General features: G+C 40.3%; 1 protein-coding gene across 1 annotated transcript; it reads left to right on the plus strand.

Moving 5' to 3' along the window:
- Positions 1 to 11,185: 11,185 nt before the first annotated feature.
- On the plus strand, positions 11,186 to 12,589 carry LOC139932238 (G-protein coupled receptor 61-like). Its single transcript, XM_071925946.2, has one exon. It carries the CDS (start codon positions 11,186 to 11,188, stop codon positions 12,587 to 12,589), a length of 1,404 nt encoding a protein of 467 aa, XP_071782047.1.
- Positions 12,590 to 17,007: the final 4,418 nt, after the last annotated feature.

Genomic DNA, 17,007 nt, shown 5'->3' on the forward strand with positions numbered 1-17,007 from the left:
GGCAAATGCTGAGTAATTGGAGAATAAGAAGGACATTTTTTTTCAGGGGCAGCAGACAAACAATATACTGGCACATTTCTTTGTTTTTCATAAAAATATCAGGTAATGCTTTATTTTACAGCCCGCTAATTACAGGGTAACTAGTTTGTAATTATGGGATACTAATCAAATAACAATGCTGTAGTTACAGGGTAGCAAAACAAGAAGTCCGGGAATTAAGGGGTACCAATTCTGTAATTATTAAAAAAGAGTTACAGGGTACAGTAACGTAATTGGGGGGGACTAAACAAATGTTATCTGTGTTTAAAGGTTCATGCACTGGGAAAAGGCCATTGTAAAGTGCTACCCATGTTATATTAACTACATGGGTTGATGCACAGGTTGTTCTGGAAAAAAGAAATTCTACACCTGAAAAGCTGAATTGAAGATAAATAACTTTTCTTTTTATTTTCCTAAAGTATCCCCTCAGATATAGGTAGTAGTAATAGGTAATAGTAGTAATAGTAGTAGGTAAGATTAGAGTGAGCTAACTTGTGGCTTAAAACAGTGAAAGTGCAATAGTAATTAGCAATTAAATAGATGTTTTCTGCATAAAAAATATAGTATCTTAACACAAATTCCAAATATTCAGTTATGTGTTTTTTAATCATGTGTAGTTTATAAACCATGTACAAAGCGAGACATCTCTGTCATCAAAGTTTACTGGAGCCTGAGCTTCATCTGATGAATCATAATGCAGCTGCACAGAATGCAGCAGAGTTGATAGAATTTAGAATGTCAGTGTCATAAAGGAGCGATTGACCTGAACACAAACACAGACTCACAGTTTCATCTCTGATCGCTGTTCACCTGCACATTGAGACAGAAAACTCACGTCGCATTTGTTTGGAGGAATATCAATAACAATATCTACCTTTTAGAAAGGAAAACATGGAGAGTGATTTCCATCTTGGTAAGCCACATGTATTTATAATTTTATTATTTAACAGAAAAAGATTAGTACAGAGGATTTTGCTGAACAGACAAACAAGAGGCAGACAGTCAGGATAGACTAGTTTTTTGTGTTGAAGGATTTGCATTTGTGTTCAGTTCTTCCTTAGTTTGATTTACATTGTAAATCCACAGTTAGATTTGTTGTTGAAACAAAACTATGATGAAAAGCATAAGATGAAGCTGTGATGAAGCATGTTGACCTTGAATGAAGCTACATCAGGTGGCCTTATGGCTATTTGATTATTAAGATGTTGGCATTGCATTTCTGTCAGCATCAATGCAAATGGTCGCTCAACTCAATGCCCTTAATGACGATCGCCATGAAAACATCAACTGCATGTTTGCGAAAGTCCTGAATAAGGAGCAGTACCTTTATGCTGAAGCCTCTAGTTTCTCTGGAGTGCCTGCTGAGCTGGACTGTGACCTTTCACCTCAGTCTGCTGTTGGTCTCGGCTCCAAACCTGCTTGTGGATTTGAGAGCCTCAATATATGGGAACCAATAGCCAGCACAGCTTCATCAGCATACAAACTTCTCTTGGATATGGACAAAGGAGACCTTCCTCCCACAGAGAAAGAGTCTCCACTCATGACCGAAGACACAGCGTTAGGTAATGCTGGAGCATCCATCCACCCAGCTCAGCATGTTGAGGCTCAGTCCAACCTGCTCCGCCTTGTTGAGGCTCCATCCCATGAGGCTCAAAAGACTGATGACTTCAAAATCATTGAGAGATTGAGGCTGCTTCAGCACTCCCCCTTTGGTTTTGACGATGACTTCCACCTGGAGACAGTTGGAAAGAGATACCTCTATGCTCCCCCAGGTGACACATCTGGATTTGTGACTGACTGCTGCTCACCCTGTGGATTAGGGCTGGGTATCGGTACTCGATACCTTTAAGGTATCTACCGAAATAACCCAGTACCAAGTAGTATCGAAACTTCTCCAGTCAAACGATACCTGCATTCGATACTTTTTGTACACAGATCTAGAAAAAAATGACTATTTGTATGGTTTTGCTCGCAGCCAATCACCACAAGCGTTCTTCGATTTAATGCGACGTGTGATTGGCCCACTACCGCAGCAGCTACAACCCATACAGTCTGTGGTGAAGTCGAGCCCGGTGTATGTGACAGAGTTGGCAGTTCAGCGTGCCGAGATGCCACCAAAACGTTAAAAAAAAAAGGTATCGAATGAAGTACTCTATTGGTATCGGTATCACTTTAAGGGTACTGGTATTGGTACTGGTATCGTAATTTTTTAAACGATACCCAGCCCTACTGTGGATCCACTCTGGGCCGCCTGGATGAGTGGGCGCCACTGGTCAAATCCCACTGTGAGTTGGAGAAGGAGGGATTTGGTGAGGAGCTCCTCTACGCTTCATCACATCTCTCTAGATTTGTAGTTGACTGCTCCTCACAGCAGGCGCCGATTCTGGACCATCTTGACAAATGGGAACCAGTTGTCAGCAGCACTGATTCTCACCTGATGCAGTTCCTCTCAGTCCTCCTGGAGGAGGAGGAACTTGGTGAAAAGCACATGAATGCTTCCTCAACAGTGAGTTCCACCTTTATGGCTGCCTGCGCTGCACACCATGCTCCTACTCAAGATCATCTTGATGAATGGGAGCCAATCGTCAAAGCTGATTCTAAACTGATGCTGTTCCTCCAGGACTTGGAGAAGGAGGAAGAACAATGTCCTTTTATCAGCAAGAGGGAAACGGTCAACTCTTGTGCACAGACTGAGGCCGCTGCTGAAAGCTCTGTCATCGTCCTGCATCAACCTAAATGTTGTGAGGGAACAAAAGTCACTGTCCTCTCTGCTGGACCTGACAATATCTCCACCTCAGAGGAGGTTCTCCCCGTCTCTCTTGCTGAATACTCCCTGATTCACCTGCTTAAGGAAGGATCAGCCAACCTGCTTCAGGAGTCCCAGGCTCCAGCCATCCAGGTTGAGGTCAAAGCTCCACCAAGCCTTGTGGTTGAAACTGTAAAGGACACCAAGGATCTGTCCTGTCTGACCCTGGAAAATACACTTCCACCTGTCCAACTGGTCGAACCTACAGGACCACAGAGTTCCAGTGCCAAAGACAGCCTGTCAACAAAACCAAAGAAGAAGTGTGGCTTCTTTTCTTGGCTATCCCGCATATTCCGGAGGAAGAACAAGAAATCTGCTGACAACATGGCTGCAACAGCAGAGACGCCGCTCCAGCAGACCTGTCAAACAGAAGATGAGCCAAAGTCCTGCTTGACTGCCCTCTCACCTGCAGTCCACTTCTGAACTCCTGTCATCTTCATATCCACTTTACAGAATTGAACAACTGAATCATTTTATTTGAATACATTTATTTGCACACTACTGTTACAGTGTCTTTGCGCATTTCTTCAAAACACACCTTTATTCCTACAGTTATGGGTAACCTAAAGCAGTGAAAGTGTAATGGAATTAGTAAATATATGTTGGCCATTAACATTTTCTATACCTCTATTACTAACAATATAATCAATATTTATTCTAAATGTGGTTGTGTTTTCACAACCACAAATGTGAGTCCATTTTGCTTTTAATGTAAAAAAAAAACAAAAAAAAAAACCCAAACAAAAACACATAACATTATTAGCATTATGGTAACGCTTTATTTTATAGCCCGCTAATTACGATGTAACTAGTTTGTAATTATTGGGTATACTAGTAAGATAACAATGCTGTAGTTACAGGGTAACAAAACAATATAGCATACACAAAAAATATGGAACTTCAACACACAGTAACAGACTTAATTGTACATACAAGAACTTTACTGAATGTAATATACAGTATGTTGAGATGAAATATTAAATGTGTCAATTTTATAATATAAAATGCACAATAAAAACCTTCATAATCCTAAACCCTACAATTTAGGGTCTAAATACTTACTCCATAACTACAGGGAAAAAGTACCGATAACATTTGTTTTGTCCCCCCTAATTACGTTATTGTACCCTATAAGTCTTTTTAAGTATGCAGTAATTACAAAAATAGTTATAAACCTTATACATCTCTCATAATTACAAAATTGTTACCCCTTAATTCCCAGACTTCTTGTTTTGTTACCCTGTAACTACAGCATTGCTATTTTATTAGTACCTCATAATTACAAACTAGTTACACCGTAATTAACGGGCTGTAAAATAAAGCATTGTAGGCCTTAAAGTAAAGCTATTTCTTAGGGTTGATTATAAGCTGGAGACTTGTACATTACTTGTACATTGACTGGGATTAATGAAGATATTGGAGTTCACAAAGGATCAGTTTCCAAGGCATGGTTGTTGTTCAACAATGGACAGTGGCACCAAGAATAAACTGACCACGCCTTAATAAGCATCTGCACTTCCCGCCCCTGATAGGGTATCAGTATCATATATTGTCATCAGACACTTCATGGCATCTTCTCTGAAAGTTGACACAGGTCACTACAAAAAGAGTCAGGTTCATATTTTCCTTATTACAGTAACGGATCCATATTAACTCTATTAGTGCGTGAGTCAGATGTATTATATTCATCTCCCTCTAACTGAAGCCAGAAAGAGAGAAACGGTGTAGATATCTCCAGAGTTAAGCTTTTCTGTGTGAACAGAAATGAAACATGCCATGAAACATTTTGACTGGGCTCCTTTGTATTAGAGACTGAAAATGAGGCATGATTGTAGCAAAAATCCCATGAGCATAACACACTGTGAGCTGAACCAAACTCCTGGTACTGTTTTAATGCAACATATCATACTATCAAAATTCTAAATCCATTTGCCCCAAATTTGTTCAACAATGAAATATGGTTTTATTACTTTAAAAAATTAATATAGCTTTAGTCTTGGTTAGGCAGCTCAGTCCCTGGGAGTGGCATGTGTGTGTGTTGGTGTGTGTGTGTGTCTATGTGTTCAAAGCACTCTGCTAATGTTGTTTATAAGTAGAAAATAAAGCTTAAAGTGAATGAGATGAAAGACAGAAAGTGCTTCTTGAGTGCTTTTGAGTCAATTGCAGGGTTTACGTCCATCATCATTATTGTTCCTCTGTGACAGGATGGTTTATCTCCTCTGTGATTGTATTTGCCTGTGTATCTACATGTGTGTACCTGTGTGTGCAGGTGAATTTGCCACCAAAATGATCATTTAATTATTTTTGGACATCCTGCATGGATGCTTATGGCTCTAAAGTAGGCCAGAACATACAGTATGTATCAAAGTGTAAACAATTATCTTTAAAACCTCATAAACTTCTATTATCTTGCCCAAAAAATGTTGACATTGAATGAGAAAACTAAAATAGGACATTTGTCTTTCAGTGTCTTCTGTTTTGCATAGGTATACAGACATGTCTGAGCAGTGCACCATGTTTAAGAGTGTTTACATATGTGTGTGTGTGTGTGTGTGTGTGTGTGAATGACTGAGTGTGTGTGTGTGTGTGTGTGGCAGTAAATTACAAGAAATATCAAAATGCTTCTCTCACCAGCAGCAATAATTGGCTTGTGTATGTTCTTTAAGATTTTACTGTGATCTCTCTGGTTACACTGGGTGGAGTCTGCTGTTTCATAAGCAGTGGACACACTGCCACCATCTGGTTGTAGAAAGCATATTCAGGACAAGCGGGATTGGTATTGACAGAAGAATGCTTAATAATATTTCTTTGAAATAAAAAAAAAAAAAAAGAATACTTTCACTGGGTTGAATTTTTTAAATATTTTGATGTCCTCATGTTTATACACGTGATTTCATGATTTAGGAGGAGATCTTGATGTCTTGAATGCAGTTTTACAAAGAAGCTGCCTCTCTTGTCTTCCTTGTTAGGACATATTTTAAAGCAAATGAATAAAATATGAGATATCACCTCAGCTTTTACTGCAGTAGTTCTCAAAATGACTTGAATGTATGAATTCAACCGAAGCTGTTGATGGTAGACTTTCAGAACTCCAACAGCTCCTCCAAATGGAGATACCTGGGTAATTACAGAGGATGCACCATCATTGTGAATTTACTCAGATCAAGCATCTCTTTACAACCAAAAATATTTGACAAGGTATTTGACAAGCCACAAGGATTTGTATCAAAAAGACAAAAGACATAAGCAGCCACCTGTAGGCTTTTAGTGTTACATGTGCTGTTTCAGAGCCTTCCCCCAAATTTTCACTGATTAAGATATTGATAATGTGAGCCTTTGTTAATTAATGGGGGCAAACAACTTTCCTATTCTGGATCATTCATAATGTCTAATATGGTCAACCATAATGGATGCATGATTGAACATTATGTATAATTCCCATTGCCAACCAATGAATGAATCACAGGAATAACAAAGCTTCAGCACGGTGAACATTGGCTGTAAGCATCACCAGAATCCCAACAGATATTGCTGGTTGAGATGCAGTAATGCACTGGGTTTTAGTTGTTCCTTAGCTCCTCTGACTGTCTAAGGAAGGCTTAGTTTGCTGTGAGATAAATCCCCCCTCCCTCCCCCGGTGGCTCCAAGGCAACTTTCATTACTTCAGCCTTTATCTCCAGTGACACCACTCCAAAGCACCACCTTTTCACTTGTGACGTATCACGAGGAGAGCTGAAAATATCATATGACTGCTGCTAGTGTAATTACATTTATATTAATATAAGATGTATCTCCTGATAGTACAGTATGCCAGACATTTGTATAGAATCTTTCCATAAATCATGTCAGGTAATACAGACTTTGTGTCTCTTTGCTTTGATATTATTAAACACGAGGCTGGTTAATGTTTTCCCATGGCTGAGTACACACGTGCTGAATGTGCATTTGAATTTGCGTTGATTGTTTGTGTAGGTCGCTATAATTGTGTTTTGGTAAATGTAATTGCATGATTGTATTTCTGAGTGCAGTTGATATTTGTGTGTGCGTATCTATGGGTAGTTATTATTGGCAGTAGGGGCTCTCTGGGGTTAGTGCAGCGTCCTTTGCTATTTCTGAGTGGGAATGTGGAGTCTATTTTCAAGGTTGCCATGGAAACCATTGTATTTGTGGTGGCAGTGATTGGTGCTGCCGGCCGAGCAAGACTCTGCTATTTTTGTCATGAGTCAACACCTGATACACACACACACACACACACACACACACACACACACACACATGCACACACACACATTCACATACGCACACATACATGCATGTACACACACACACACACACACACACACACACACACATAGGGCACATACCTGCTTGCATATGTGCACAGACACAGACAGACAGACAGACAGACAGACAGACACACACACACACACACACAGACACACAATGCACACAACCACATACCTGTATAACCGTTTTCTCTCATCTATATTTTTTGTGAGACACTAAAATTGTTTCCCATCTTCCTTAGTGTTACCAGACATCTTCATACATCTTGACCGAGAAACACAATAGTCCTCCAGTGTAACACAAATGACTGTCCACCATATCTCACCTCTCGACTGCACTTTACATTTGCTTATGTTTTGCTGTGCAGGCGTGTTTCATCTTTGAAGTATTACTGTAACATGACATCTGCCACTTTAACAGCCAGAGACGGATGCTGTCAGCCTGTGATGACTGGACCACATAATCAGGTTAACACGGATTTACAAGAGCACAAGGGCTGGGTAGTAATGGATTACATAGAATGTATACTGATATTTTAAAAAATTACTTACTGGATTACACAAAAACATATTTGAAGGGAAGAAAGGTATTTTGATTGTGAGATTGTGGATAAAAACATAATTTTACACAAGTTGAAATAATGGTATAATGGGAAATAATGGTAATAATAATGATAATAAAAAACAAAAAAACAAAACAAAACACTAAAAACAAATTGTCATACTCTGTAGAGGCAAGGTATTCTGGGAGGCAGAGGAATCCAGAAGAAGAAGAAAAAAGTAATACGATTCTGTTGCTGACTTTAAGTAATCCAATGGGTTATGCTGCTTATATCGCTTTTAATCAATAATTACCTTGAGCTGGAGAGCACAGTGCATTATAATGCCTCTCGCTCTTTTATCATCTGTAATAAAAATTATCTTTCCTGCTGTAATCAGCCTAGTGGTCGGTGGGTCGAAAGCACAAAACAGTATCGTATTTCAGCCAGAAGACCCTAATACTCATATAGACATAACCAATGACATCATTATGATCAAGCTATCAACTCCACGAATCAATCAATTCATTATGGGATGCTACAAAATAAAAGATGCATTTTAATTATGAAAGCGGCGCAACACATGATTTCCATAAAATGCAAATGACATGTGAATTATCACGTGGAACCTTATAAATGCAAATGAAAAACATCTAAGACCCAGCAGCTCCATGCTTGCTCCTTCAGTAGAGTAGTAGCTGTGGCCTTACCCATAATAGCCCAGATTTCATTGTCCCCCACAGACAGAGCAATGAGACGGACTGTATATGAAAAAGATCACCGTGGCAACAGGAGCCCCAGTTTCAGAAGCTGTAATGGTGGAAGCTGAGGCCTAATCAATGCCTCACTGTCTCAGTAAACCTTGTGCTACACTTTAATCCTTGGAATTACTATCCAAGTCATTAATGACTGACAGTGATAAATGATGCTTCATATGACAGAGGGAGGAGAGAGAGATAAAGGAATAATGATGAGGGAGAGGTATCATGCTTTGCGTGTGTGCATTTATAAAGAAACACAAAAAGGTCAGCTGGAGGTCATCGGTTAAAAATAGAAACTTGGTTTGAGTGTTTGTATGCACGATTATTTCTGAAAAAACAAATCTTATCACCTTGCTAACAAGTTAACATACGTATTTCCTACATTTCCCCATTTATTGCTGTCATATATGGTCCCTAATTTCTGAATGCAAAATCCAACAAGACAGTGAGGACACTAGGACCCTGCAGAGACAGTGGCTTTGGTCCTATTTCTCTCTGCCTCCTGCTCCATCTCTGCAGTCACTGTGTGTGAGTGGAAGAGAAAAGGAGAGAGTGAGCTTGTGTCTGTGCAAGCATTCACATCGGCAAAATTTCCACAAAAAAAAAAGAAAACAACAACAAAAAAAAAATCTCTGCTGCCTCAGCTATAGCCACCTGGGAAGAGGAAGCACAAGGCAGATCAAGGGATGGGAAGAGGAGCAGGCTGTTGCAGTGGGAAGTACCTCAGCACCATTCACAAGGTACAGTGATTGATGTCCACCATGTACCTCAGTAGTGGGAGCTAAACCAGGTTTTCATCCTCAGAGACCAAAGCAGCAGACAGCTGCATCAGGAAACACTCTCCGGTCCAGGTACATTATGCTCTCTGTCTTCTTCTGTCTCTCTCTCTCTTTCTTTCCTTCGCGCTCTCTCTTTTTCTCTACATTTTCTCGTCTGCTCTCAGCATCTTCTTCTAATATGCTGATCTTACAGTGTTTAGTGCACACAGCAAATCTAATGCAACATGGTATTTTGATGTGATATAGAGCATGGGCCTAGCTGTATACAGTGGGTGTAATGCATTAATGATTGATGGATAAATGAGTAGGCGGTAAGACATGACTAAACCAGGCAGGAGGGATAGTCTGGATTGGGAGTACCCCTATGTATGATTTAGAGATGTTAGTGTTGTTCCTCATTGAAGGCAACCATTGGTAGGTGATGGGGGAGACTGGAGCTCGATTTATGCTATGATTCACATTGTTATCATTGTGGACAGGAGATAGAACATCCTGGGCTATTTTTTTTTTTCTTTACATCTGTGGTAGATGTGCAGAAAGCATTTATAGCAGTAGCCAATTGGATCTCATTGATTTGTCACATACAGACACATACTAGCCCAGCCACCCATGTCTATATGCACAGATAATATGCAAATGGTCCTGCGACCTATGAATACCCCCAACCTTCCCATTTGACACACAAAACCCACATGTATAAATTAATCTTAAGTAGTCAGGGCTTACTTGCTGACACTTTGTGGCATAGCTCCTATTGTGGTACATGTGCACAAGCAAAATCCACACACATTGAACCTTGGATCCACATACACTGGATACACATTGGCAAGGCCTTGCAGAATTCAATGCTTGTATTTTTGTTACAAAGATTATTCATACTCAATCAGTCTAGATACTGGACATACATATTCAAATAGAGCTCTCACAGTAGGTGCAGACGTGATCCAAAAGGACTATTACCTATTCAGTGATAGGACTGTTTTGGGGAATTAGCTTGCATTCATGCATTGACAGGATGTGTGCTTGAAATGAATTTAACACCTGCAGCTCCTCAGGAAGGTTCAGACTGGATATGCCTTTGATAAAGTTCATTATAATGGCGTAATGACCCTTTTCAATATTAATAAAAGCAGAAAGAAGTTGATTAGAAATTGTTTTATATTGTTCCAGAGGGTCAGTTTAACGACCCTCTGGAACCCTAGATTTATCAGAAACTAATACCCAAGAGAAATGTTTTACTGTCATGATCTGGTTACAGAATTATGAACTACCAGGCTATGATCTGTTTAAGTGTCAGTTGCTTGATGATTTATGATTGTTCAGTTCATTTCACTCATCCAGTTCTCTCAGCATGTTGTCAAAAAGGTGCTAAATTTCCCTGACGTGAATATTGCGTACTGAATTGAGTTAATTGGTTGAGGGCTGGCTTTGGATTATCTTATCAGTAAGATTGCCTTAGCAGAGATTTGAGGAGCTGAGGAGGATTTCATAAAACTTCACCCCAGTGAATTAATCTTAATGGTGGTGGTTGCAAAAGGGAAACTCAGACCAACCGAATGGTAGGATTAGTTCATAACCCAGGGCTGCAAATGAAAGATCACCCCAAAAATAGGAATATGCACGCAAACACAGGCACACATACACACACACATACACACCACACACACACACACACACACACTCACACACACATGCATGCACATACACAAAAAAAGCATTTTATTATCTCCTGCCCTTCATTGGTCTCTTCTTTTTCCTCAGGGTATTTTTGACTGCCGGCAAACATGAAGATTTTGTAACTGGACAGGAATCATAAAGTTTGACCCTCATGATGATCACACCATCACCCTCCTGACTGCACGGCAGCTTTTGACCTCATTTTCAAGCCTCTGTTTCCTGGCCGCACTTCCTGGCTGTGAAGGATGGGTGATGGGCCTGTGACTGATCCCGCCTGCCTGCCCTGTCCCACCCTTCAATGGAGCCGATGTGGAACTCCTCCCACCCACCTCCACAGCTCATGTCCAACATGTCTGCCTCCTCTCTCCCCGAGGGCTGGGCTCTGTCCCAGTCGCTAGCCCTGCTGGCCATGCTGCTCATGGACCTGCTGGCTGTGGTGGGTAATGTGGCTGTCATGGCGGTCATTGCCAAGGCCCCGCAGCTCCATAAGTTTGCCTTTGTCTTCCACCTGTGCTTGGTGGACCTGCTGGCGGCCCTGGTGCTGATGCCCCTCGGCATGCTCTCAAGCCGAGCCTTCTTCGGGGAGGCCCTGTGCCGGAGCTACCTCTTCCTCAGTGTGTGCCTGGTCAGCGCTGCCATCCTCTCTATCTCTGTCATAAATGTGGAGCGTTATTACTACATCATACACCCGATGCGCTATGAAGTGAAGATGACTGTTGGCCTAGTAGCTTCAGTGCTGGTGGGGATATGGGTCAAAGCCTTGGCCATGTCCGCTCTGCCGCTGCTGGCTTGGTTCCTGCAGGGTGGAAGAACTCCTCTTCTGGAGAGCAGCGGGGTCGGGGGAGGAGGAGGCGGGGCCGTCCCCTCGCCCCCTGCTCAGGGTCACAGGCGGTGCTCACTGCATTGGACAGGAGGAGGCTCAAACCGCATGGCCTTCATGGTCCTCTTTACTCTAGTGTATTTCCTGTGTCCACTACTGGTCATTCTTGTTGTGTACTGCAATATGTTCAAAGTGGCTCGGGTGGCAGCCATGCACCATGGGCCCCTGCCCACCTGGATGGATACGCCTCGCCGCCAGCGGTCTGAATCACTCAGCAGCCGTTCCACCATGGTCACCAGCTCTGGGACGGGCACTGGGACAGGCAGAGCAACTCCACAGCGCCCCTTCGGGGGAGGAAAGGCTGCAGCAGTGTTGGCAGCAGTAGGTGGTCAGTTCCTTTGCTGCTGGCTGCCATATTTTTCCTTCCACCTGTACTCGGCACTGGCCGCCAGCCCTCCGGCCACGCTGGCCCCTCTGGAGGAGGTGGTTACCTGGATTGGCTACTTCTGCTTCACCTCTAATCCTTTCTTCTATGGCTGTCTTAACAGACAGATCCGTGAGGAGCTGGGCAAGCATCTGCCTTGCCTGTTTCGACGAGCAGGGGCTGAGGAGGAGGACAGACTGCCCAGCCGTGAAGGATCCATAGAGGAGAATTTCCTCCAGTTTCTTCAGGGCACTGGCTGTAACTTGGATCCTCAGAACTCCCACAGCACCTCTAGTCCTAAGGGGGAAGCTTGCTGCCCCGTGGTCCAGTCCCAACCATCTGAGCCTGCACAGCCCATACCCATTGATTTCCGAATCCCTGGACAAATTGCAGAGGAGACTTCAGAGTTTATTGAGACTGAACAGGTGAAAAACAACCATATAATTACAGACAATTAAGGTTTTCATTTCTTTATTTTCTGGGGGAAAAAATATTTAATTTCGTCCTCTTCAGATTTACTGTGTTTCAGGGGTTATTTCATTGTAAGTTTCTCTAATTGTATTGAAAGCTGTCCAGCAGGTAGCTCATGAATTCACTTAGATGACTTTACATTGTACATTTGCAACATTGCACTTTGCCTCATCAGTTTTCATCCTAGTTTTAATACAGTTACATTGATACAGTTACATGCAGTTGTTTGAAATGTATTTCAAACTGTTATTTGTGAACAGGGACTTTCTGGTAAATACTCAAATGGCTGTATTTTGGCCTTCAACGCAATTGCTCAGCTCTGTACAGTAAATGACTCAGTGAATTAATGTTGATATTACTTGTTAAAATGTTTTTTTTTTTTTTTTTTTTCATTTAATAAAAAAACCCCACATTAATTATATGTTTGATTTCACAAAGTGGGTTGAATAGTTTTCAGAATTAAATGTTTTCAGAATGTCCCTTTCAATCTCAAATTAGGGAGCACTTGTTTAAGCACACCAGCTCTGTCTTACTTTGCTACCTTATTATTGTGCAGTGACTTTCTGCTACTGGAAGATTTGCCTTTGGCGTTCATAAATGAGGATATAATGGTCCCATCCACCAACAGATACTGTATTTGTTACTGCCAAACCAGTTATTTTTGAGACTCTGGCAAATCAATTATTTTTCAAAAGAGTTTTATAAATGAGTTGGTAAACTGCAAGATATGTAATGTCAAAGAAGACAGCAATAAAAAAGACAAAATTATGACAGAGCATTTAGAAAGAAATCCTTTGATGGTAGAGCACAACTGTCAGTTTTGATTAGTAGCTGCGCCTTTCATTGATGATAATGGTACTCTTAACCCTTGCCAGTAATCTGATCATAATAGATTAGGAGGCCTACCTATTGTGTGGCCATATTTTCATGGACCTGCTGCCAGTTGTTTACAGATGAACCTCTGAATTTTGGCCTCCTTTCTTTGGTGCTTTTCTGAATACATTTGTCTCGTTTTCCTAAAAGCAAGCCAGGTTTATTGTGACTCCATTTAGGATGTAGGTTGACTTTTAACTCATCTTGAGGGTCACCCAGCTTTCTGCCATGTGATGTATTTATCAGTGTCCTTTGATATGGAGCTTAAAAAGCAGTATTCTATTTATTGATGCACTGCATTACATTCAAATATGATTCTATTCCTTATATTGTTTAAGGAATAAAACTGTATGTTATGTTTATTAAAACTATATACCTTTGGGTTGTGTATTCCACTCAACACCCTGAATCATTTTATTAATGGTGAGTATTAGTTATTATTTGTTATGAATTTCATTATAAGGAGACCAATGTATTTTGAAACGGTATGCAGTAATTGCCTTCTTTATGTGTGTTTTTCGGCTGTGGAGGTTCTCCACCTGGAAAGACAATACATTTTGATTATGTTGACTACCCAGCCCATCAGGGTTTCTACAGTACCTCAGATGCAGAAAAAACATAATTTTACAGTCCTGCAGAGTTCCACGTCACGTTTCAGTCACTATGATCCCTGCACACTCTATTCTAATGTTATAAAGCAGACATTAAATACTGGCTTTGCTTGTTGAGGTTTTATTAGGAATGAGGGTGCAGACTTTGCTGAGGAGCTTCAGTTTGATGATGAGATCATGTAGTAATTCATATCAAGCTTTTAGGAAAAAAATACAATACACTGTACGCGTGGGTTTGAATGAAAATAACAGATCCTTTCTCGATGTGGACACAGGGTTTATAAGAAAATCATTTTTTCAAAGATTGTTTTTGAGGGAACGTCTCAACCCAAAATTAAACAGAGCTTGATATTTTCTGTTCATCACGTCTAAATATCCCAAACTGTGAATGATGTTGAACATTTTTTGTTAGGATTCTGTTCAGAGGATGTTATTTTGATGCTGTGATTAAAGTAAAGAATGACTTCCACTGTACTGCAATGAAATGATTGTGTTTAGAAAGTGAGAGAAAACTTGAGAGAGAGATGCTGTTGTAATAAAGAGTTCCTATGTTTGTAAAACATTTTGGATGCATGCTCATAATTTGCTGCTGTGCACAAATGGGGTGACAGGCAAACTGATACAGAACAATCTCCTTTACAGGTTCTTTATAACTTCTTTTGCTTAACAACTGAGCGCAAAGCTCCATGCTTATATTCTTAGTCTCAGTGTCTCAGTGTGCACGGCGTACTCTGCCTGCATTGATATTCCAATTGCAAAGGGGGAGTGAAAAATACAGTTCAAACACTTTGACCTTAAGGTAACATTTAAACTTCAAAAGCCAAAGGCAGGGGTCTGACCTTCAACTAAAAGAAAAAACATTGCTATCACATCAAGGACCTTGATGTATACTGAGATAGATAGATAGATAGATAGAAAAATACATAAGATCCATATATGAGATGTATATAAGATATGTCTATATATATATAATATATGTAAGGTATTATACATCCTTCTAGGCCTATATATAAAAACAGAGTTACAGGATTCCCATCTCTCTGCTTCCTCCCACAGCTCAGATATGGACTTATTCTCACCCTCCTGAGAACAGAATAATATATAAAATGATACTAACTTCAGACAAATACATCCTGCCACTGTTTAACACTGTCTTTCAGTTAGAAAATGCTGGAGCGCAACAGGCCTCACACCTCAGCAATGGACCTCAACCCGCCCCCAGCTTCTCCAGGCTCTGCCATCCCCATGGCAATTATTACCTAGTGACATTTCTCAGTACTGTAGTGGGTGGAAGGAGGAGCTCGCTCTCTTAAAATATATTTGTTGGCCAAACCACGGCCTACATTTGTTTTTGTTATGACTGGGGTGGGAAGGTTACTTTCAGAATGTAACGCACTGCAAATTACAGATTATCGTCTGAAAATTGTAATCAGTACCATAATCCAGTAAAATACTTCACTTTGATAATGTAATTTCATTACTTTTTGTTGCCATGTAAATAGGCCCAAACATTTGATCACAAACTGGGGATTCTTTGTATGAATATGAAATGCTTCTAAAATATGAAAAGTTTGGCTTTTGTATTACACTCTATGTTCAGAGTAACCTTTCATTACTTCCTCTTACTTTTGGATTACTTTACCTCCAATATGGAATATGAAGTTCAACAGAAAAGTTACTCTAACACAGACCGTAACTGATTTATCACCATCCATGATCAGAGTTAGCCATTATTTCAAGTAGCATGTGAAATCAAGATATCTTTTTATCCTTAAAAAAGATTTCTCAGTGATTTTGTATATTTTTTTCAAAAGTATTGGTAAACTGATTCCTGTGCTGTTTCAGCACTGTTCAGTATCACAGCTGATGACAGTTACCACGTTTTTGCAATTATTACTCTAATCCTCCTCAAACTAACTGGATAGGTCATCGCAATGAAAGGAGTCTTCAGTGTCCAGCAGTAAGTGTTAAGTAGAGTGTAGCTGTGACCAAGGGTGGGAGTAACTAATTCCATTTACTCACATGTAATTGAGTAGCTTTTTTGTGTACTTGTAGTTTTAAGTCAGTAATTTTACTTTTACTTAAGTGTGTTTTTGCTGAAGTATTATACTTAGCTACATTTTAAATCACATCCATTACAGAGTAGTAATGTTGTGGCTCTCCATAATCATCAGAAACTGGACCAGCGTAAATTGGCCGACTGTGGAGCCATTCACAGTGAACGGTCAGTCAGCAAACAAGAGAAGAGTTCTGGCTTTACTTTGTGCACTTTATTTTGTAATTTCTAAATTTTACAATTAAAAGAATTGAGTTTGAACTGTGTACTCTTGTCCTTTTAGGTGTTGCATGGGAAAGATCACATCTAACAACTCAAACAGTACTTCTACTTGAGTAGGACATTCTAGTACTCTTTCTGCCATGGTGAAGATGAAGGGCCCAGTTGTTCACTCAAAATCTACAATGTTTCTTACTAAACAAACTCAAAATAGCTGACTCTAGAAGGAAATCAGGACTTTACATCACATGTCCTGCTGCCACTGGTTATCAGGAAGCAGTGGAAGCAGATGGGCACAACGGTCCGCACAGTTTGCATTAGAATGGCAGTGAAAACAGGAACAGAGAGAAAAGATGAGGTTAGGAAAACACAATCCATTTGTCATTGATAACCTAATGAATAGTACATGCTTTTTGAAATACTGTATGCATATGTTTATATGAATATAAGGGGAGGCACAATATCAAAGTAGACTGCTTCTCATGAAATGCAAAGGGGATATGTTTCTGGAAATTAGTAAAAGTGAATAACTAATGTCCAGTTTAAAAAGTAGTTTATTCACATTTTGTCACATTTTGCATCCATTCTTTAAACACATTGTCTTTGTGTCCACTTAAACTTAAATTATAGACAATAAAAAAACAGC

Source organism: Centroberyx gerrardi, chromosome 5 (assembly GCF_048128805.1).
Source record: "Centroberyx gerrardi isolate f3 chromosome 5, fCenGer3.hap1.cur.20231027, whole genome shotgun sequence".
Lineage (NCBI taxonomy): Eukaryota > Metazoa > Chordata > Actinopteri > Beryciformes > Berycidae > Centroberyx > Centroberyx gerrardi.

What these genes read in the sequence shown, in the direction of transcription:
- LOC139932238 (XM_071925946.2), top strand. Translation starts at nt 11,186, where the DNA reads ATGGAGCCGATGTGGAACTCCTCCCACCCACCTCCACAGCTCATGTCC.